The sequence below is a fragment of the Camelus dromedarius genome, chromosome 15, assembly GCF_036321535.1.
Source record: "Camelus dromedarius isolate mCamDro1 chromosome 15, mCamDro1.pat, whole genome shotgun sequence".
Taxonomy (NCBI): Eukaryota; Metazoa; Chordata; class Mammalia; order Artiodactyla; family Camelidae; genus Camelus; species Camelus dromedarius.
In genome coordinates, this window is record NC_087450.1 from 62089583 (window position 1) to 62111594 (window position 22012).

Below are 22012 nucleotides of genomic sequence, written 5' to 3' on the forward strand. Positions count from 1 at the left end.
CCTCCTCGGCCGCTCAGGGAGGGTCGGAAAGGACCCCTCTAAGGGAGGGGTATTTAAGCTGAGGATGGAGGGACGCAGGACGGCAGCGCTTGGAGGAAGGATGAGATTAGGAAGGAAGGTGGGAAAACTGCTTGTCAAAGGCCTGGAGGGAAGGAGACCAGGGTGTTCGCAGAGCAGAGAGCAAGCCGGGGGCGGGGGCCCGTCCCGAGCCAGGACAGAGTTAGGAAGGGGAGTTAAACCAGAGAAGTGACATGACCCAGTTTCTGTTTTTATTTATTTATTATTTTTTAATTTTCATTTTTCCAATTTCATTCCTCTTTATTTTTTAAAAATAACTTTGTTGTGGTATAATTTCCGTACAGTAAACTACACGTCTGTCAGATGTACAACCTGACAGATTTTGATAGATGTATACACTCCTGAAACTACCGCCACAATCAAGACAGCTCACATGTCCATCCCTCCCCAAGGGGTGCAGATTTCCAACTCCCAATTTATCCCTTCCCACCTCCTTTACCCCCTGGTAACTGTAAATCTGTTCTCTCTGTCTGTGAGTCTGTTTCTGTTTTGTAAATAAGTTCATTTGTGTCTTTTTTTTTTTTTTTAGATTCCACATATGAGTCATATCATATGGTATTTTTCTTTCTCTGTCTGACTTACTTCACTCACTATGATGATCTCCAGGTCCATTCACATTGCTGCAGATGACATTCTTTTATTTTTTATGGCTGAATAGTATTCCATTGTTTAAATATACCACATCTTCTTTATCCAGTCATCTGTCAATGGACATTTAGGTTGTTTTCATGTATTGGCTATTGTAAATAGTGCTGCTGTGAACATTGGGGTGCGTGTATCTTTTCGAATTTTTTTCCCACATATATGCCCAGGAGGGAGATTGCTGGATCATATGGTAAGTTTATTTTTAGTGTTTTAAGGAGCCTCCATACTGTCCTCCATAGTGGCTTCAGCAATTTACATTCCCACCAACAATGTAGGAGGGTTCCTTTTTCTCCACACCCTCTCCAGCATTTATCGTTTGTGGACTTTTTAATGATGGCCATTCTGACTGGTGTGAGATGATACCTTATTGTAGTTTTGATTTGCTTGGCTTCTGTTTTTAAATGCATGCTCTGCATAGAATGGATCGCAGTGAGCAAAGGTGGAAGCAGGCTGTCAGTCTCAGTAGTCAGCGCCACCAGGCAAGAAGAGGAGGAGTGGGGACAGAGAGAAGTGAGCGGACTTGTGATGTGTTCTGAAGGTCAAATCCACAGGGTTTGCTGGTAGCTTGGACTCGATGTTGAGGCTGAAGGAGAGGAAACAGGGAAAGCCTAGACTTCCAGATTAGGGCGCTTGGTGGTTGCTGCCGCTGTTCATGGAGTCGGCAAAAGCTGGGGACAAACACGTGTGTATGTTCTGGCCGCGTTAGTTTGGACGTACTTATTAGCTGTGTACGTGGCAATGCCAAGTTAGACACTCAAGCCGGGTTCTTGAGAGGTGCAGGCTGGGGTGTGGATGTGGGAGGCATCAGCATACCATGGACCACAGAAGGACACCTTGTGTGTGTGGATGGAACAGGACAAGGAGAGCCCTGGGACATCATAGTGTTGTGGTCACATTGGGCAGAGCAGGAAGAAGAACTGGGAGGGAGTGAGGGACCAGGGAGGGGGTGGCTGTGATGAAGTTGCTGGTAAGGACAGAAGTGCGGGCTTGGATCTGGCCACACGGGGAGTGGTGAGAACCGCAGCTTTACTGGTGCGGGGTAAGGAGAGCAGGAGGTGCAGAGTGCAGAAGGAAAACCGGAGCGATGTCCAAGGTGGGATCCTGAGGGATTAGCGGTTACCGTCAAGTGAAGGGCTGGAGAGGCGGGCTAACAAGGATGCAGGAGCGGTATCTGCAGTCCCTGGAGCGAGAGAACAGAGCTGCAGTACATGGGCGCTTTCCACACAGGACTCCTGGAGGTTCCAGTCCATCTGTGCTTTGGGTATGTGCTGACCTACAGCAGTCTGCCTTCAGTCCCAGAGGTTTTCTAGTTTCTTGATTCTATTAGAGACTGGGGTGAATGGCTGACATAACCTGATCTTTTCTGATGATTGCTTTGCAGAGATAAAAACCCAGACTTATTGACCAGCTGGATATTTTTCCCCCTTTTCAACTAAACTGATTAGAAATTCAAGGACTGGGAAGGGGAAGCTTGTTTTTATTCTAGGACATAATATTATATGAGGAAGGGAGACAGGATGAAAAGAGGGAAAAGGAGGCAATTTAAAGTTAAAGGGTAGGGGGCAGGGGTATAGCTCAGTGGTAGAGCACATGCTTTGCATGCACGACGTCCTGGCTTCAATCCTCAGTACCTCTATTAAAATAAAAATAAATTAAAAAAACCTAATGATCCCCACCCAAAATTTAGTAAAATAAAAAAATAAAACCAAAGGGTAGTATCACAGACTGTTGATACTGTAAATCCCGGAGGATGGTGAGGAGCACAGTATCCCACCCTGAGTGACGCCTGGGGTCCTCTGTCGTGACTTGATAGGGCTTCAAGCCACAGCTGTGTCCTATAGCGGTGGCATGCGCTTAACAAAAATCATTTTTTGGGGGGGGGGGGCATTTGCTTTCTTTACTGTAAAACATAAATTGTTTAATCTCAACATAAATTGTGTCCCAAGATTGTTTCTGGATGTTCAGGGGGCTGTAGAGTCAACCGCCGGAGACATCTGCGGCGATTGACGATGGTGAATTTTCTCAAGCCCCGGCACCTGGGAAACAGTGCCGGCCAAGCATCCCCCACCTTGTGTCCTGCAAAACGGCCCCTCCCCCGGATGACGCAGGCTGGGGACGGCCTGTTCACAGAGGGCCTTGACAGACACAGACTCCAAATTCCCCCTCTATTGACAGCAACGGGTGGACTGCCCCACTTTGGCTCAGCTCCGTGTTGTCACCAGGCCTGAGCCGAGTCCGCGGGCAGCCCTCGGGGACACGCGCCGTGCCCCGGAGCCCGCCCGCGGGCAGGGAAGCCCGCAGCGTCCCGGGGCCTCCGAGCGCCGACCCGCCGGCTTTCCCGGCCCTCCCCGCGGGCGCGCGGGTTAAGGCCCCCACCACGGCGGGGGGCGTCTCCCAGGCTCCGGCACCGCCCCGGGTCGGCGGGGAAGGGAGGGGAGGGGAGGGGCTGGGGGTGGGGAGGGGGCGGGGCGGCCCTGGGGGCAGGTCCGGGGTTACAGGTCTGGGAGCAAGTCCCGGGTTTCAGGCCCGGGGGTCAGAATCCCGCCAGTGCAGGTCCCAGCGCAGGTCCGGGAGCAGGTCGCGCGCAGCGTCCCCGGCCCGGCCATGGTGCAGGCCTGGTACATGGACGAGTCGGCCGACGACCCGAGGCTGCCCCACCGCGCGGAGCCAAACCGCCCGGTGGGCCTGGAGCAGCTGCGCCGGCTCGGCGTCCTTTACTGGAAGGTACGCGGGGCCCGGCGGTCGCGTGAGGGGAGGTGCCCCGGGCGGGCGGGAGACGCCTCCTCTCAGGTCCTCTGAGCTCCCGCGCACACCTCGTGGGACAGGCCGCGGCGTGCTGCGCATGCTCAGTGGCGGGGCCGGGTTGTTGGCCTCGGGGCGCGCTGCGCATGCTCAGTGGCGGGGCCGCGTTGGCCTCGGGGCTCGCTGCGCATGCTCAGTGGCGGGGCCGGGTGGTTGTCCTCGGGGCGCGCCGCGCATGCTCGGTAGCGGTTGGCCGACTTCGCGTGAGGGCTTGGGAGGGTGTGAGGGGTCAGCACGTGGAGGGTCCGGGACAGGCGGGGCCCTGTCCGGACGGTGGGGTGGGCGTCGTGCGCGGCCGGGCTGAGTTGGCGCCTGGGGCAGGGCGGGGCGGGAAGAGGGTCCGGGTCCCCCCGGCTGCGGTGGGCGCCCCTCGCGAGGCCCCGCGGAGCCCAGGGGGCCGCGCGGCCCCCAGAGCAGCGTCATGTCCATCTGAGAGTAAAGTAAGTGTGCTCTACAGTAAACTCTGGTTTATCTTCAGTCCAGCAATCAGGAGGCTCACATTACTGCACTTCGGGGTCTCGTCCGTCTGAGCTCAAGAGCCAGAACGTATCCGAGGATGAGACAAGATGTTTCAAAAGGCGTCTTTTGCGTTGTTCCATGAGCGCAAACCCGGTTCTCCTCCCTGCGAGCTCTGCCCTGAGCATGAGGCAGAGGGCCGTCAAAGGGCGGCTTTGTTTCCTCTGTGCGTTTTTACTGAGTAGCAGCCGTGGTTGACCAGTGGCGACAGACGAGCGTCTTTGTGGCTCTGCTGTCAGGGACACGCTGGGGCGTAGGGAGCTGTGACACACCCGCAGTGTGAGGTGGATTGTTTTAGTGCAGTGTGTGTCACGTGGAGATGGGCTAATTTTGGGAGTCGTCTTTGTAGGAGTTAATGTATTGTTGACAAGTATTTTGAGGTGCTCTGGAGTTTGCTGCTCAGTAGTTGTGGTAGAATATGCATTTCATTGCAAAATAAGGCAAAATAAGCCAAATTCTTTGCAAGGGTGGGGGACCGTGAAGCATCCAGTATTTCTGAAGAGCAGCACATAATCCTGTTTGGTTTAGAATAGAGATTTTTTAAAAAACAGAAAATAGGGACAGAGAAAAGAAGCTGGGGCTAGTGATAGAAGGCCTCTCGTCTCCGCCTGATGAATGTGGGTTTTATTGGTAGGCTCTGAGGGCTTCAGACGTTTTGTCCCAGGGAAATGCTGTAGAGATCAGTTATACTTCCAGGGTGGATTGGCGGTGGAGGATCAGGACGTGGTGGTGGTGGTGGTGGTGTTGGTGGCTGCGGTGGCGGTGCCCTTGGACAGGCTTGAGGTGGTGAGAGCTTCTCCTGGGCCCCGGCAGTGGAACCAGAATTAGAAAACAGAATCCCCCAGGAAGGACTGTTGGAGGCAAGGGAGGTGGGAATTAAACAGAACTGCGTTTTTAAAGCTGTTATGGAGAATGAGAAAACCATTAAAAAGAAATAGGGGAAGGAGGGGCAGAAAGGTTGGTTTAGGACTGACAAAGGACTGGGTAGTAAATCTGGAATGTGATCATACTGGAGATGCAAAGAGAGAATGTTTTTGTGTGTCTGTATTCACGTGACCTCCTTTCTGTTGCTGTTTAAACTCTTTTAGCTGGATGCTGACAAATATGAGAATGACCCAGAACTAGAAAAGATCCGAAAAGAGAGAAACTATTCCTGGATGGACATAATAACCATATGCAAAGACAAGCTGCCAAATTATGAAGAGAAGGTAAGGGAGCTCTGGGTTACTTGGAAAGGGGAGTCGTTATATGTGTTACCAATAAACACAAGCTTTTATTTCTTTATTAATGTCTTCATGTGGGTTTTGTATCAGAGTAATGCTGGCCTCGGAGAATAAACTGAGAAATAGTCCCTCCGTTTCAGTTTGTTTGGCAGAGTTTGTGTAGGATGGTTTTATTTTTCCCTTAAGTGTTTGGGAGATCAGCCCTTGGAGCCGTGTCGGCCTGGAGCTCTGTTTGCTCCTGGAAGGTTTTTAGCTCTGAATTCAGTTTCTTTACTAGCTATGGGACTATCCAGATTAGCTGTGTGGTCTTGAATGAGCTAAGTAGTTTGTGTCTTTCAGGGCATTTGTACATTTCACCTGAGTTGTCAGATTTATTGGCATAAAGTTACTCAGAATATTCCCTTATTATCCTTAAAGTGTCTGTAGAATCTGTAGTGCTGCCCCCTTCATTCCTGATGTTGGTAATTTGTGTCCCCTCTCTCCTCTTCCTGAGTCTGGCTAGAGGTTTATCAGTTTTATTGATCTTCCCAAAGGACTTTTGGTTTTGTTGGTTTTCTGTTTTTCTGTTCTCTGCTTCCTTGTCTTTATTTTCCTTGTCTTTATTTGCCTTTTTCTACTCACTTTGGTTTTAATTTACTCTTCTTTTTCTAATTTCCTAACGTGGGTGCTGAGGTCATTAATGTGAAACCTTCCTTCCTTTTTAATGTAGGTGTTCAGTGCTGTAAATGTTCCTCTGAGTGCTACTTTAGTGGCATCACACAGATTTTGTTTGGTATTTTCATTTTCATTCAGTTTTATTTATTTATTTAGTTTTGTTTTCTTCTTCTGCTGCTGCTCCTCCTCCTCCTCCCCCTCCTCTCCCCCCTCCCCCCCCATGAAGATACTGAGGATTGAACCCAGGACCTCATGCATGCTAAGCATGAACCCTACCACTGAGCTATACCCTCTTACCCTTCATTCAGTTTAGAACACCTTCAAGTTAATTTCCTTTTTGATTTCTTTGAACTATATGGTTTTCTTGATATGTGTTAGTTTCCAGTTATTTGGGGACTTTTCCAGAGATTTGTCTTTTATTGCTTTCTAATTTAGTTCCACTGCAGTGAGAGAATGTATTTGTAAATATGTTGAGACTTGTTTTATAGGCCAGAATGTAGTCCATCTTGGGGAATGCTCCATGTACGCTTGAGAAGAATGTGTTTTCGGGCTGTTGTCGGTTGAAGTATTCTTGAATGTCGATTATATCTGCTATTCAGTTCAGCTGTATCCTTACTGATTTTCTGCCTGCCGAACTTGTCATTTACTGATGGGTGGTGTTGAAACTCCAACTATAACAGTGGATTTGTCTATTTCTTTTCAAAGTTCTATTAGGTTTTGCTTTATGTATTTTGAGGCCCTGTTGTTAGATGCATACATGTTCAAGATTGTCATATACTCTTGGAGAGTTGATTCCTTTGTCGTCATATAATATACACCTTCATCCCTTATGCTTTCCCTTGTACTGAAGTTGGCTTTGTCTGAAAGTAATATAGCTCCTTAATCTTCCTTTTGATTCGTGTTAACATGGTGCATCTTTCTCCAGATCTTCACTTTTAACCTATTTATGTATTTATATTTAAAGTGGGTTTCCTGTAGATGGCATATAGTTGAGATGTTTTTTGTTTGTTTGTTTTCTGTCTGTTCTGATGGTCTCTGTCTTTTAGTTGATGGATTTAGACCATTCACATTAAATTGATTATTGATATGGCTGGATTGTTATCTACCGTATTTGTAACTTTTAATTTGTTACATTTTCCTTTATTGTTTAAAAAATCCTCCCCTCTTTTTCTGCCTTGTCTGGTTTTAATTGAGCATTTTATATGATTTTATTTTTTTCTTCTCTTAGCTTACCATTAAAAAAATGTTTTTAGTTGTTGCTTTAGAGTTTGCAGGATACATTTACCATATAACTAAGTGTTCACAATTGCTCTATCCTTTATAACATTGTTGTCATTCATTTCACTTACTGATATGTCATAATCACCCAATACACTATTACTATTATTATTTTGAACAGTTATCTAATAGATCAGTTAAGAATTACAAAATGAAAAAATTTAAAAACTCTTATTTCTTTAATTTCCTTCCTTTATGTAGATTTGAGTTTTAGATCTATATCATTTTCCTTTCCATTTGAGAAATTCTTTCAACATTTCTTACAAGGGAGGTGTACTAGTGGTAAAGTCCCTGTTTTTGTCTGTCTGAGAAAGGCTTTATTTCTCCTTCACTTTTAAAGGATAATTTTACCAGGTATACAGTTCTAGGTGGGTTTTTCTTGCCTGCTTGCATGGTTTTGGAGACATCTGAGGTAATTCTTAGTCTTGTTCCTCTATAGGTTAGGTGCTTTTTTCTTTCTGGCTTCTTTCATGATTTTTGTTTTTTCTTTTGTTTTCTGCAATTTTAATATGACAAGCCTAGGAGTAGATTTTTTTGTATTTAGTATACTTAGTGTTTTCTGAGTTTCGTGGACCTGTGGTTTGATGTCTGTCATTAATTTTGGAATGTCCTTGGCCATTATTATTTCAAATGTTTTTTCTGTTCCTTTTCTCATCTTCCATTTTTGGTATTCCAATTATATGTATATGTATGTGTGTGTGTGTCTGTGTGTGTGTATATGTCTGTATGTGTGTGTGTATATATATATATATGTGTATATATATACACATATATATATATACATATATATGTGTGTTTTACACCTTTTGTAATTATTCCATGGTTCTTGGCCGTTTTCGTTTTTGGATGTTTTCTTGTTTTTTTTCTCTTTGCACTTTAGTTTGGGAATTTTCTTCTGACGTATCTTCAAGTTCACTGATTCTTTCCTCCACTGTGTCCAGTCTACTAATGAGCCCATCAGAAGCATTCTTCATTTCTGTAACAGTGTTTTTAATCTCTAGCATTTTTGTTTTGTTTTATTTTGATTCTTTATCAGAGTTTCTGTCTTTCTGCATACATTACCCAAATGTCCTTGCATGTTATCCGCTTTTCCCATTAGAGCCCTTAGCATTTTAATCACAGTTGTTTTAAATTCCTTTTCTGGTAATTCCAAAATGTTTGTCATATTCCAGTCTGGTTCTCATGATTGCTTTGTCTCTTCAGACTGTATTTTTCCTTAACTTTTAGCTGCCTTATCATTTTTGGTCAAAGCTCGAGTGCTGTCTTTTAAGAACTGAGGTAAACAGACTTCAGTGCAGTGGTCTGCGTTACCTGGGTGTGAGTCATGCTGTGCTCAGTGTTTGCTGTTGCTGTAGGTGCCAGAGGCTTTGAGCACCTTCATTTGTGAAATACTTTTTCTGGGTTCAGAATTCTAGGTTGGCAGTTTTGCTTTTAGTGCTTTAACAGTGCTGCTCCACGTCTCCTCGTGCGTGTTGTTTCTGATGAGAAACGTGCTGTCATTATTAGTTTTGCTCCTCTTACATACTGTGTCCTCTTTTCTCTTGCTGCTTTTGAGAGTTTCTCTTTATCCCTGGTTTTGAGCAATTTCATTAAGATGTACTTGGTGTAGTTTTCTTCACAGTTCTGTGTTGTTGAATGACCTGGGTGTGGGTGTATCGTTTTCAATTGATGAGGAAAATTTTCAGCCATTATCTCCTTAAGTATTTTTTCTGCCCCCTCCCTTTTGTGTATAATTAAGCAAAAATAGTTTAAATGTTCATTAGGCCATTTGAAATTGTCTCATAACGTCCTGATACTCTGTTCATTGTTTCCATTCTCTTTTCTCTGTGTGCTTTGTGTTGTATAGTATCTTGCTAGGTTTTTAAGTTCACTACCCTTTTCTTCTTCTTTTTTTTAAACTAATCTTTTCTTCTGCAACGTCTAATCTGCGATTCATCCCATCCAGTGCTTTCTTCATCTTAAACATTGTAGTTTTCATCTCCAGAAGCTCAGTTTGGGATCTTTTTGTTTTTTAATCTTCAGTGTCTTTATTTTACTTTTTGAGCATATTTAATGTAATTATAATAATTGTCTTAAGGGTCCTTTTCTGTGTCAAGTCTGACTGGTCTTGGTTGATTGACTTATCTTCTCATTAAAGGTCATGTTTTTGTGCTTCCTTGAATGTCTGGTGATCTTTGATTGGATGCCAGACGTTGTGTTTTTGTTCTCTTGGGTGCTGGATTTTTTTTATTGGTATAAATAGTCTTGAGTTTTGTTCTGGGAGGCACATAAGAAACAATTATTGGAAACAACTGGGTCCTTTTGGGTCTTTCTTTTAGATGTGTTATGTAGACCACACTGGCTCTCAGCCTACAGCTAACTGTGCCCCAGGACTGAGGGATGATTCCTCTGTGGACACCACACAAAGCCTCATGAATAGTGAGGTTTTCCAGCCTGGCTGGGGGGACGGGCACTATTCCTGGACCTGTGTGAGTGCTGGGCACTGTTACCTCTAATCCTGAAGAATCTGAATGGTCCTTTCTCCAGCCTCAGGTGATTTTCCTGCACACAGGCCTGTACTGAGCAGGGCGATCAAGTGAACATGGAGTGGGAGGGCCTCTGCAGGTGTTCGGGATTTTCTCTGTGAAGCTCTCTGTCTTGCACACTAGCTCCCTTGGTCTCCTCAGGTTCTCCGCTCTGCTGTTCAGCTCGGGGCGCTTGCCTGGGCTTCCCCTCCCTGCAGCACGGCCCGGGAGCTCTCTCAGGGGCAGACTAGAGCAGGTGCAGGGTGTAGTCACCTGCTGGCTGTGTCATGGCTCACGTTCTTCCCTCTCCTGACGTCTGGTGTCTTGCGGATCATGATGTCGTGTCTTCTGTTTGTTGTGATAGTTGGAGGTGGGAGGGGACGTCCAGTTTCTGCTAACCCACCTTCTGTGGACGTGGAAGTCAGGACTTTTTGAAGTTCTTAGTTTTGTGGTGATTCCCAAGTGCTGATTAATAAAGACGCTCACTGACCTGTGGCAAGGTGAGAAACAGACGCAGAAAGGTTTTAGTAAGGCTGAATGTATTCAGGTAACAGGCCTTTGCTTTTGAGATGGTTGTCTTTGCCTTCTCAGCAGCAGGTGACTCCCTCGTGAAAGGACAGTGAGATGGACGCTGTCTCAGAATTTTGCTTTCTTGACGAAACTTGGCAGCTGCGTTGTCCTGACCCTTCCTTTCTCGTCCTGCTGAGCTCAGAGCTGTGAGGCTGCGGCCTCAGGTCACTCGGTTTCAGCCTCTTGAGTGATCGCTTCCTGTGGTCATGCTGGTAAAGCCAGCCCAGACCCAGGTCCTCCTGGCCCCAGGCTCTTCCTGCTGAACCCACCGTGAAGGCTCCCTTGACCCAGACGGTTCCTCCACTAGCTTGGCGTCTTCTGGGTGTGTTCTGAAAAGAACGTCTAAGTCAGTCAGACAGCACGGCCACGTTGAGCTGAGAGTGGAAATCGTGCGGTAACACTGACATCGTCTAAAGGTAGAGGTGCTGTCTGGGTCTCATCTCCTTAACTGTGTGGAACTTTCCTTGCCGATCAGAGCGCACGCATTATAATACCTTACAAAATGACGGCGTTTGCCACTGAGGGTTCTAACGAGTCACGAGATTCTCTTGGATTTAAATGGTGGTTCTCAGCGGGGAGGGTGTAGCTCAGTGGTAGAGCGCGCGCTCAGCGCGCATAAGGTCCTGGGTTTGATCCCAGTACCTCCACTAGATAAAAACAAACAAATCTCATCACCTCCCCCACAAAAAGAATGAAAAGAAAAAAAAGGGGTGTGTTTTCACTTGGAATGTAGATTTCCCGTCTTCCCAGCAGCGCTTCGCCTGCATGGAGGGGCTCACGCACTGCTGACGTTAGGGGTTCGTCAGATGGCTTTTACCATCATCACCGCCTGGAACAGCGTCTCTCCCGGAGTAAAACCCTGTTCCTGGTGGAGGCTCATCGCCCTTGTTTTTCTGAAGCAGACTTCCTCATTTTCTGCTCCTCTCGTGTTTGTCCTGGGTTTCCTGGTGGTCAGGCTCGGGTTGGGCATTTTTGGCAGGAATCCTGCACAGATGGTGTCCTGTCTGCCCGGCGCACGCCGCCGGGAGGCACCGGCTGTCCGAGGCCGTCGCCGCTGACGGTGAGCTTGTTACGCCGCAGTCCAGCAGGTTCTCTGTTGACCGTCTTCCCTCTGTGACTAGTAAGAGGTTGTGGACAGTTACTTTTCAACGCTGAATATCTGTTTCCTATCAACCTTTGACTCAGTGTTTTCAGTGAATCTTGATGATGCTTGCCTGTGTCAGTTCTCCCTGTCAGGGCTGTGACCACGGTGACCTTCCCGCTGTTGCCCTCCGGGGTGGCGTCGGCTTTCTGTCACAGGAGCGCTGTTCTCTCCTGTCGATTTGCATCATTGTGGGATGTGAGCCCTCTCTTCCTTAGGTCTGTGGTCTGTGCTGCCGTGATCCATTTTGACATTCAGATGGTCCCAGGTGTGGCACACGGGGGCCTCTCCGTGGCTCCGGCCCCCCGGACACGTCCCTATCTCTTTAGTGGTCACCTCTGACCTCCCGGATCAGCGTGTTCCAGGCTTGTCTGCTTTCCCGATCTCAGCGAGTATCTTTACTCTTGTTGTAAGTGGTGGTTTTCCAAACACTTACGGATTTTCCAGAAATTTGTAAATATCATACAAGGAAAGCTTTCAAACACTCCTGTGCAGGAAGGAGGCCGAGAAGTGGGGGACTATAACAAGGCAGGTGGGGTAAAAGTTCCATGGTGAGGGTTATGTGGGTGTTCACTGTAAAATTCTTCCGACTTTTCTGCATGTTTCAATACTTTTATTATAAAAAGTCAGGGGGATAAAGACCTGAAAGACGCAAAAGGAGATTTGAGCAAATAGAAAGTGTGTATGGAGATGGTGATGGCCGTCCTCAGGTGCACATGTGGCTTCTGATCCGCCTGTGCAGTCAGTGTGACTGCCGTGTGTGTGTGATCCCGTGATGGTGTGTGATCCGATGATGGTGTGTGATCCTGTGATGGTGTGTACCTGTGATCACGTGACAAACTGTGTGTGATCAGCGTGACTGCCTTGAGTGGTGAGTTAAGAGCAGGCGCCAGCATATCTGTGTGGGAACTTGGCCCTACACATCCAAGCTGTGTGACTTTGGGCTGGTGACTTAGCCTCTCTGAGTCACATTCCCTCGTCTGTCAGATGGGGGAGACAGCCCCTGAGTGGGTGATTACGGATGAAACGCTGGCTGTGTGGCCGGCCCGGGCTGAGTGCTGCTCGCTCAGGACAGGCTTCCCAGCACATTCTGGCCCCTGCCCCCCACACCTAGAGTCAGGCCCCTCGTCTTCCCGGAGCGCCTGTCTGCCCGCGCTGCTCTGGGCTCGGGGCCCAGGGGCCCCGCAGACTCACGCCCCCTCCCCCCCCCGCTCTAGATTAAGATGTTCTACGAGGAGCATTTGCACCTGGATGACGAGATCCGCTACATCCTGGACGGCAGCGGCTACTTCGACGTGCGAGATAAAGAGGACAAATGGGTGCGGATTTCCATGGAGAAGGGCGACATGATCACCCTGCCCGCTGGGATTTACCACCGCTTCACGCTGGACGAGAAGGTGGGGCCCTGCCCTCCATTTTAGGTCTGGTCTGTGCACAGAGGCCAAACGCCCGGTTCTGCTGCTTGAGGACGTCCCCTTTGTGGGTGGGGGGCCGGCAGCTGGGCAGGGGCCAGGGGTCGGGGGGAGCAGGGGGCACCCACGTTCGCACACACACCTGGGCACGTGCAGACAGGCCCGCGGGAGGCGTGCAGGCCTCGTGGAGTGCATGTGCCTACCTGGCGGTTTGTGCAGGGGTCCAGCTTTGCGAGGGTCCCTGGTTACTGCTCCATTGTCATTTTAGGGCGTTTCAGTTTGGGCCTCAGCAGTCGAGCCCTGTGGTCGTAGGGACCGGTGGCAGGACAGAAGGAAGGGAGTTCCCAGGTTCTCTGCACATGATTTAGACAAATGTGAGACTCAAGTATAATTTTTGAGTAGAAAATAAATGCACTTGGGGGAGGGTATAGCTCAGGGGTGGAGCGTGTGCTGAGCATGCACAAGGCCCTGGGTTCAATCCCCAGTCCTCCATTAAATGAGGGAAAAAAAGTAAATAAACTCAGAATTATGAGAGCATGTGCAAGGAAGAGTGGCCCTCTCAGCCCCGTTCCCTGCCCCCTAGCGTCTCTCCCCGAAAGGAACAACTCTGAGAGCGGTGCCGCACGCGGCCAGGTGAGTGGGAGCCCATCCTCTCCCCTCTGACATGGCGCTGGCGGCCTTCGTCCCTGGGGCTGCGTCCCCTCCTGCTCCCTGTGCTGTGGGGTCGGGCCAGCCGGTGGGGTCGGGGGAAGCGCTGGCTCCTGTCCCAGCCGTGACCCCAGCTGCCGGACGTTTCTTGATTCAGCCACCGGGTGGGTCCCTGACAATGGGCACCTCTGCTGGTTCTGGTTCTTTGTTGTCGTAAACATGCTGCGATCAGGAGCCTCCCGGGCCTGCCACAGCGCACCACGTGCGTCACCTGCAGGGCTGGTCCTGGGGGCTCACAGGTGCGTGCATTTCTAGTTGTGATGCCGCTGTCCTCCCTCGTCGGCAGCAGCTCGAGGGCCTGCTGGCTGGGAAGGGGGGCTGCACCCGAGCTTCACAGAGGGAGTGGGGTCCTCCCTGAGCTGGAGCCGCAGATGCTCGGCCCCCTGAGCACATGGCAACACGAACTCTCAGGACCAAGTGTGATGGAGCACGGGGATGTCACCTTGATAGCTGGTGTCACCACCGCTGGCTGTGCTTGTGTGTTTTCCAGAACTACGTGAAGGCCATGCGGCTGTTCGTGGGAGACCCGGTGTGGACGCCGTACAACCGGCCCGCTGACCACTTGGAGGCCCGGGGCCAGTACGTGCAGTTCCTGGCGCAGACAGCGTAGCGGGGCCCCCTTGCGAAGGCCCCGGGTGCGACAGCAGCGGCAGATCTCTCACGTCCTCCTCGCTTTTACATTGTAGATTTGGGCGGGTGAGCTGTTATTTGATCAGGTGTGTTTTCCTGGAAGGAGCTGTAGCGCTGATTTGTGCTTGGAAACTGTGGGAATCTGGGCAAATCCATTCACTTTCTCTGGTTCAGGATGAGAGGTCCAGCAGCCCCCGGTCAGCACACGCCTTCACTCTACCCCAGTCTCAGCTCCCCGCACGCGGCCACCTGGCTGCCCTGTCTGGACCTGGTTCTTGGACTGGAAGTAGATGGCAGGCGAGGCTGTGCCCGCCTTGTGAGGGGGTGTGACAGTGGTGACGGGGTGGCCAGAGAGACGCTTTTCTCCCAGACCCCGGGGCAGCGGACTGGGAGCCCTGGGGGCGAGCCGGGGTGCATAGAGCGCAGGCTGTTTCAGAAGGGGAGAGAAAGGCCATGCAGTGCGGGGGCTGGGTGCTCAGGTTGGAGTAAAAGGAGGTCCACACTCCTAGACAGTGTGGGCCGTCACCGGCAGAGGCGGGAGCAAGAGAGGCGCCACGAGACATGGTGGTGGTAGCTTTTATGGGCTGCGGAGCTTCATGTGCTAACACGTGGGAGGACCATTCCAGCCGCCCTGGGGCGGGGGCTGGAGTCCCAGGAGTTGGGCCACGCCCACTCCGACCTTTTGTGGGCAGCCTCAGAGCCGTAGTGGCGCCTGTGGGCGTGTTACTTACTGTGGTGGTGTGTCACAGTGGGCGCGTAATGAAGCCCAAGGTCTGCTGGAAGTCGGATCTCCCGCCGTCTTGAGCCCCAAGGCCAGCTGGGGGCTGGCAGCATCTCCCGCCATCCTGGTGTTAAGTCACTGTCACTTCCTGAGTGGCTGTGCCTGTCCCTTCCCTCCTGCCCCATCCCCCTCAGAGGTTTTACTCCCATAATCTGTTGGGGTGCAGAGGGGTGACGGTCGGTCTTCTGAAACTGCTTCTGGGCTGAGCAGGGGCGTGGACCCCGCCTGTCAGGGGTAAAAGTCTCTGGATGCCTAATGGGGGGGGCGGGGGGGGGGCCGGCCTGCTGCTGGGGCCGAGGGCAGAGTGGGCGGAGCCCGCGCGGGGCCATCGTCCGCTGTGGGGCTGCTGTGCTTGTGCCTCTTTCTTGTTCAAAATAAAGTCGCTGCCTTAATTCTACGCTTGTGACGTGCAGTTACCTTGTATTCTGGTACCTGTGGCTCATTGAAGTCTCTCCACTTAGACCTTTGTGTGGTGCATGTAATTAATATACATCTCGTTCACTTGATCCACGTGAGATTCCTAGTTTAAAGTCCCCATGATCGTCACAATCAGGCCTTTGAGTTTTAACAAGAAAGCTTTTTTTTTAGTTAATAATTCTGAGATACAGTTGTGCCTAATTTGTTATAGTCATAGAAAACCCCATGGTAATCTCATGGTTTTTTTCTTTAATTTTTTATTAAAGTGTAGTTGATTTACAATGTCAGTTTCAAGTGCACAGCAAAGTGATTCAGTCATACACACACGTGCACATGTATTTTCTTCTCGGATTCTTTCCCGTGATATACCATTACACCTGCTGGGACATCCCCTGAGACTGACTCTCCCTGTTTGTGGACCTCCCGGGGCTTCCCTTCCTCCTCGCGGATAAATGAAAGACGACCCCATTCCACAGTCACCCGCAGCTTTGAAACAGCGGCCAGCCGTGTGCGCCCGCGGGGCTGGGTGCTGGCGCAGAGCGGAGGGACCCACCTTCACCTCTGTGAAGTCGCTTTGCCTGTTGCTTTTACTGTGTGTGTGTGTGTGTGTGTGTGTGTGTGTGTGTGTGAACTGCAGGGCTGCGTGTGCAGGTCGCAGACACAGCCTGGGGTGGGAGGGCTCACTGGGGGCTTGGCGGAGAAGCAGGAAAGCCTGTGCAGCCCCCCAGACCGGGCATCGATGTGACAAGAAGCTTGTCGGGGGTCTCCGGCCCCAGGAGCACAGCTGGGAGCAGCGTTCCCACGGCCTGGATTGCCGGCCTGTGGCCTGGGGACAGGGATGCTGACATCAGCCAACAGGACCTTGCCGTCCCCAGGCCTGGCTCAGTCACTCAACAAAAGGGGGGAAGAAAAGAGCCTCAGGGCCAGACGTCGGGGAGGGTACAGTCCTGAAGTCCCGAGCCCCCCGTCTGCTGGGAGGAAAGAACTCGGGGGGAGGAGAGGTTCCCGGGCTCTGTCTGGGGCTCCTGGAGTGACCCTCAGGATCCCAGCCCTCCCACTGCCCGGCGCGACCTTGGGGCTGGTGACAGGCATGCGTTCATGTGCTTCTGGGGCATTTTGGATGGTGGGCTCCCAGCTGACTTCTGTGAAGTGCGTCCTTACACCCAGGTGTCCTCAGCTGGGAAGCACTGCGCGAGTCACGCCGGGGCTTGGTGCGGGGGTCCCCGGGCCGGGCTTGGCTTCGCCTCACTGAGCCGGAGGGGCCTTCCCCTGTGTGCTGCCTGTGAGCAGAGCCTGCGCTCCGACACCCGGGCTCGGCGCCCTCCCCGGGGGGCGGTGTTTCCTTGCTGCCTTTTGTCAGCAGCAGCTGACGGCCTCGGGTGGGCGTTCCTCAGGACCTGGGGGTCTCTGCCTCCTGAAGACTAAACATCAGGGTCGGCGCACATGGTAGAGGACTTGGGTCTGTCTCCGCGCGGCCCCGAAGCCAGCGAAATGATAGGAAGGACTTTTTAAAAATTAAGTGTAGTGGTTTTGAAAATATACCTACAGATTCTCTGACAAATCCTTACCTCAAAAGGCAGACCCGATTCTCCCTTGTGCATGGTGGTCCCTTGCGGTGACTTGGCTCTCGTGGGGAAGATGTGGCGGAGGGAATGCATGGTTTCCTGCTTGTCCTCTATCCCTCCTGGGGAGGCAGCTGCCACGTAGAGGGCGCCCAGCACCACTGCCTCGCTGGGTGGGAGCAGCTCCTCCCGCCCCAGTCGAGCCTTCCGCTGATGGAGCCCCCGCGACACCTGGGCGGCACTTCACGGGGACCCGGCGCCCCCGGCTCAGCACCTCCGGATTCCTGACTCAGAAATTGTAGGCAGTGATAAGTTTATTGCTTTGTTATTGCCTTACAACATTGTTTTAAGTCGCCAGCTTTTGCAGCAATTCTGTTATGCAGGATTGATAATGGATTAAGCCCGCTCCGCCTTCACCTGGGAGGTGCTGTCAGTGGGTCCAAAATTCTGAGAAAGAGAAACAAACAATCTGAGTGGAGGAGAACGAGACAGGAACCGACTGCTCGTCCACAGCCAGACGCCAGACACAGCAAGCGAGGCCTGGAGGGTGGTCCCCGGGCGGTGAGAGTGCTGGTCCCTCTGGCTGTGGCGTCTGCGGGGCCCTGCGGCTCCTGGCTCATGTGCAGGAGCCCTTGAGGCCGGAGGGCCTCCCGCTGAGCACGTGGAGGCTGCTGGGCCACGGTGGGGGGTGGGTGGCAGGAGGGCGGACCCCCATCTCAGCTCAGACACTGGCCTCATGCTACCCAGGACCGCGAGTCTATACAGCGTTCACCGTGTGATCCCTTCTGTTGTCCTGTTGGGGCTCTTTCCTGCAGCTCTTCGTTGCATGTCAGAAACGCGACGTGAAGGGGCTTCTCCCCCCGGGGACTCAGGCCATGCAGGACCCGTGGGCGTGCATCTGGGTGGTGGGTGGGAATGCCACCCTCTGCCTGCAGGTCGGCTGTATTCTCCACTGCAGATAAGTGGGGAGCTTGGTGTAGACGGTGTTGGGGACTCACCTCCCACATCGCACTACCAGAGCAGGGACTCTGCCCAGCTCTGTCCCCACGCTTCCATGTGTTGGGGGTGTCTGTGACTCCACCTGGGTGGGGAGCTCTGATGAGGCGACAGGGTCACATGGTGCCTTAGTGCAGGGGCAGCCACGGGACACTGTCCCAGGTAGCGTCCCCACATGCTGAAGGGGGACCAGCTTGAGGATTCAGCCCCAGTGTTGTGTCTGGACTGGTGGGACAGAGGGGTCTCCTGCATCCTTGCAGGGAGAGAAACCGCAGCCTTTATCGCTTTGTCAGAGGAGCCCGTCCCCCTCGGTTCTGAGATGCGTCCTCCCCAGCCCCGGGCAGCCTGGGCAGCAGGGGAGACAGTGCAGTTTAGAAGAGGACAGAGACACCTTGGGGTGGGAGTGGATCAGGATCTCATGCCTAATTTGGGGGCTGCAGCTCCGGATGAAAACGGATGTCAGCATGGCTTTGCACCTGGGGTGTTTATCGCAGGGGCACCTGCTGCCCCCGACCTCCATGTAGTCACAGAACTGCCCCTACCCGAAGTGTGGGGACCAGAGCCGGGTACCCCCCGCCCTCTCCCCTCGGGAGCCATCCTGACACGGGGCCGAGCCCTGTGTCTCCGTTGGCTCGGGCTCCCCGTGTGGAACACAGCAGACCCGGATTTCCCGGAGCTCTGGGGGCTGGAAGTCCGAGGTCAGGGTGCGGCATGGCCGGGTTCTGGGGAGGACCTCTTCTTGGCTGTGTCCTCGTGGGTCAGAGGGAGAGCCAGCCCTGGAGCCTGCTTTATGGGGGCACCATCCTGTCCTGGGACCCCTCCCAGAGGCCCCACCTCTTAAGGCCATCGCACTGGGGACCAGGGCTTCATCCCATGGTCTGGCGGGACACAGCCCACAGCTCACCCACAGTGAGCACTGAGGAGCTTCCCTGTGGAAAACAAGTTCAGGACCTGTCTGTGGTGGGGACAGCAGCCTGTGCCTCCCCGAGCGGTGAGCAGCCCGTGGTGGAACCAGGGGCCTTCCCCCGGCCGCTGCGGGAGGGTGCTTCACGCCCCCAACTAGAAACTGACCAGCAGCCGTCCCACCAGCGCTTGGTCAGAGCCCTGGTCCTGTGCCCGAGATGGGGGGGAGAGCTGATTGGGAAGATGTCTGAGTGTACGCGGGTGGGTGTGCGTGCAAGGGTGCCCCGGACCGGGGTGCTGGGGACTCCCAGCGTCCACCCTGCCCGCCTGCCTGGGGGGCCCTGAGGCGGGAGGAGCTGGGTGGGGGCTGCAGCTGGCCCTGCTTGGTTGGGAGGACCTTCGGCAGCTCCCTGGGAGCAGGTGATGTGTCTTCTCTGAGTTTCCAGTGTTCTCGGTTTTCGGCCTCTGGAAGTCTTTCTCTTTCAGAGCGTCCGTCCTCTGAAATGCGGTGGTGGCACTGGAAGCCGCTGGGCGGGGGACGCCCAGGCTGGGGGTGGGGGGACGCCCAGGCTGGGGGTCGGGGTGGGCTTGTGCTGCAGCGCAGCGCCTGCGTGCACAGCGACCAGGTCCGGAATGGAGCCTGCTCGTCTAAGGAAAGGTGCCCTCCACCCGGACCCCTCGCCTTTGCCTTCCTTTGTTACTGTATTTTAATACCTTTATTTCCCCCCAAAATCACCTGCCCTGAAACCCAAATAGAATCTCATCTGGTTGATACAGGAGCCTAGAAAAGGACATTCAATCAGATCAATACGATTTGCTTTCACATGTGTTTTTCTTTGGTCTGCACCATCGTTAGTGAATCCCAATGGCTGTCTGGTGGGGCAGGACGTCATTGGTGTCGCTGTGGAAGGACACGGAGGGACACAGGACTCGGACGCCCAGCAGAGACGGGCGGAGGCGCTCCCTGGAGGTCTGTCCTGCGCCGCACCCCCCACCCCCCATCTGTAGAGGTAGTCGGTGGGGGTGGGGTGGGGCGGCGTCTGCTAGGACCCGAAAGCACGAGAGGCTGGTTGTTTCCTGCGATTTAAACAGTCCGCTCTGACCCACACATGGATGCTACCAGCAGGTGTCGTGGGTTGAATACTAATCACCGAAACTGCGCGTCCGCTGGAACCTCGGAACGCACCCTTATCTGGGAGCGGGCTCTCTGCTGACGTGACTGGATGAGGCTCTCACCGAGACCATCCTGGGTGAGGGCGGGCCCTGAGCCTGAGGTCCGGAGTCCTTCTCAGAGGGAGAGACACCTCTGCGAGGACCCAGGCGGGGGTTGCACTGGGGTTCGGACGTCTGGCCTGAGCGTGAGACAGGAGACCTCGGTGGTTTGCAGCTGCTACAGCGGCTACAGAAAACTAACAGTCTTGTTCCCCATTCTTCAAATGAGAGCCCCGCGGCTCCGAGGGCTCAGTGCCCACCCAGGGCCCCAGGCTGGTTGGGTAAGGTTGGGCCCTGGGCTGGGTGTTGACCTTGTGGTGGGGGTGCGGCTTACGGGGGAGCCGGCACACCTACGGGGGCAGGAGGTGGGCCTGGGTGCTCCCAGGGGCCCTGGGCTGTCATCTGGTGGCTGGCCCGCCTCTCAGCCCTTTCCCCGTGGCCGCCTGGCCTTGTGGTTCTGCTCCAGGGACGTCTCTGTCTCTGCGCCCGTCACTGCCCCCAGGCCCTGCAGCACAGGGACACCTGGGTCACGTCCTAACTAAAGAACCCTTAGTTGAGGCTTCCTGACTGGTGGCCGGTGTCCACTCTGCTGTCCAGCCACACATGGCCACCCTGGGATCGCAGTCACCCTCTGGGTGCCCGAGTGTTGTCTTCTGGCCCGTATCCGCGTGGTCTCCCCAGGGTGTCCTTCGTGGGCAGTCCTGGCGTCTTCCCGGCTGAAGCGAGTCTCCCCTGCTCCCTCTCCCGCCCCGCCCAGAACCCGCCAAACTCCGTGCTCTTCTGGAGTAACTAGGGGAGCTCACTGTGGGGACGGTGCCCACACCCCAGCACGGCCCTGCGTGAGGGTCCCTAACAGTCCGAGGCGCTCCCTGATTGGCAATAACTGAAAAGGTTGACTCCGTCTTCTGGGAGGGGTCGTGGGTGTGGGGGAACTGGTGTGTGTGTTTATACCTGATTTGCTCATAAATGCCCAGCACGTGAATAGCACACGCGTGAGCCTGTGTGATCTCAGACAGGTGTGGTATCCACATTTTACACACGAGAAGCTGGCCTAAAGCCCAGGAGGTCACTTGGTCACTGGCAAGCAGGGCCAGACAGCATGTGGCCACAGGCTGGGTTTACCTCTTGTCTGGCCTCAGAGCCTCACCTGGGAACAGCTGGCAGGAAGGAGGGGGGGACGGGAGCGGGTACCACTCGACCCTGCGCTGGTGAAGGAGGAAGTGCGGACCCTCCGTGCCCACCCCCACCTCCCAGAGGGAGGGGGCCCCCTTCCTGGCCCAGTGGGAGCTCGGGAAAGGGAGGGGCCGGCCCCCCTCTGCAGGTGAGGGCGGGAAGGAGGGACTGCCCCACTCTCACAGGGGCCTGCCTGTGAGCGGTGTCCCCCCGCGTCCTCTTCCTTGCTCTCTGCTTCTTTCTCCTGCAGGTGGGACAAGGCTCAGGACCCGTGGGCCTCTGCCCCTGCCTCCCCTCCGGAAGGTTCATCTCCGTGGGTAATCATCCCACAGGGTGGCGGGTGGCCCCTTCACCACTCCACCTGGCCTCTCCAGTCTGTCAGACCCTCGCTGTTTCCATGATTGAATCTTCACATTATGTTCATTTCTGTGCACGTTTGTTACATGTGTTCAGTGCTGCCCAGCAAAAATTTAATGGGAGACACACATGCAATTTAGAATTTTCTAGGAGCCACGATAAAGTTTTAAAAAAGACCTTACTTTGAACGATATTTAATCTAACATACGGGTCGCTTTAGCAGGTAATAATGTAAGATTCTCTCAGTACTAGTGAGAGATTCTTTCACATGTTTTGTGCAGCCTCTGGGGCACCCTGACGCGGGACCCGCCACGCTCTCGTGCCCCGGGTGGGTGGCTGTGGGCGCTGGGCCTCAGTGCACAGCCTGGGGCTGTCCTGGCCCTTGGCGCTGTCCGTGGTCCTTACGCACCGCCTGAGAGTGATGACGGCTTCCGCCTGGAGGGTCGGCTG

The 22012-nt window shown here is 53.1% G+C and overlaps 1 protein-coding gene across 2 annotated transcripts; it reads left to right on the top strand.

Moving 5' to 3' along the window:
- The first annotated feature begins 3192 nt into the window (after window positions 1–3192).
- ADI1 (acireductone dioxygenase 1) lies at window positions 3193–15339 on the top strand. 2 transcript variants are annotated; one of them, XM_031466503.2, is made up of 4 exons: window positions 3193–3447; window positions 5130–5249; window positions 12629–12808; window positions 14022–15339. In XM_031466503.2, the coding sequence occupies exons 1-4, from the start codon at window positions 3328–3330 to the stop codon at window positions 14139–14141; spliced, it is 540 nt and encodes a 179-aa protein (XP_031322363.1). In that variant the 5' UTR covers window positions 3193–3327; the 3' UTR covers window positions 14142–15339. The 2 variants fall into 2 exon arrangements, with proteins under 2 accessions (XP_031322363.1, XP_031322365.1); XM_031466505.2 differs by lacking the exon at window positions 3193–3447 and adding an exon at window positions 3852–3965.
- The last annotated feature ends 6673 nt before the right edge of the window (window positions 15340–22012 follow it).

Excerpts from the sequence above, each read along its gene's own strand:
- ADI1 (XM_031466503.2), top strand. The coding sequence starts at position 3,328 with ATGGTGCAGGCCTGGTACATGGACGAGTCGGCCGACGACCCGAGGCTG. Across the intron at positions 3,448-5,129 it reads TCGGCGTCCTTTACTGGAAG|CTGGATGCTGACAAATATGA; the intron begins GTACGCGGGGCC and ends AAACTCTTTTAG. Across the intron at positions 5,250-12,628 it reads TGCCAAATTATGAAGAGAAG|ATTAAGATGTTCTACGAGGA; the intron begins GTAAGGGAGCTC and ends CCCCCGCTCTAG.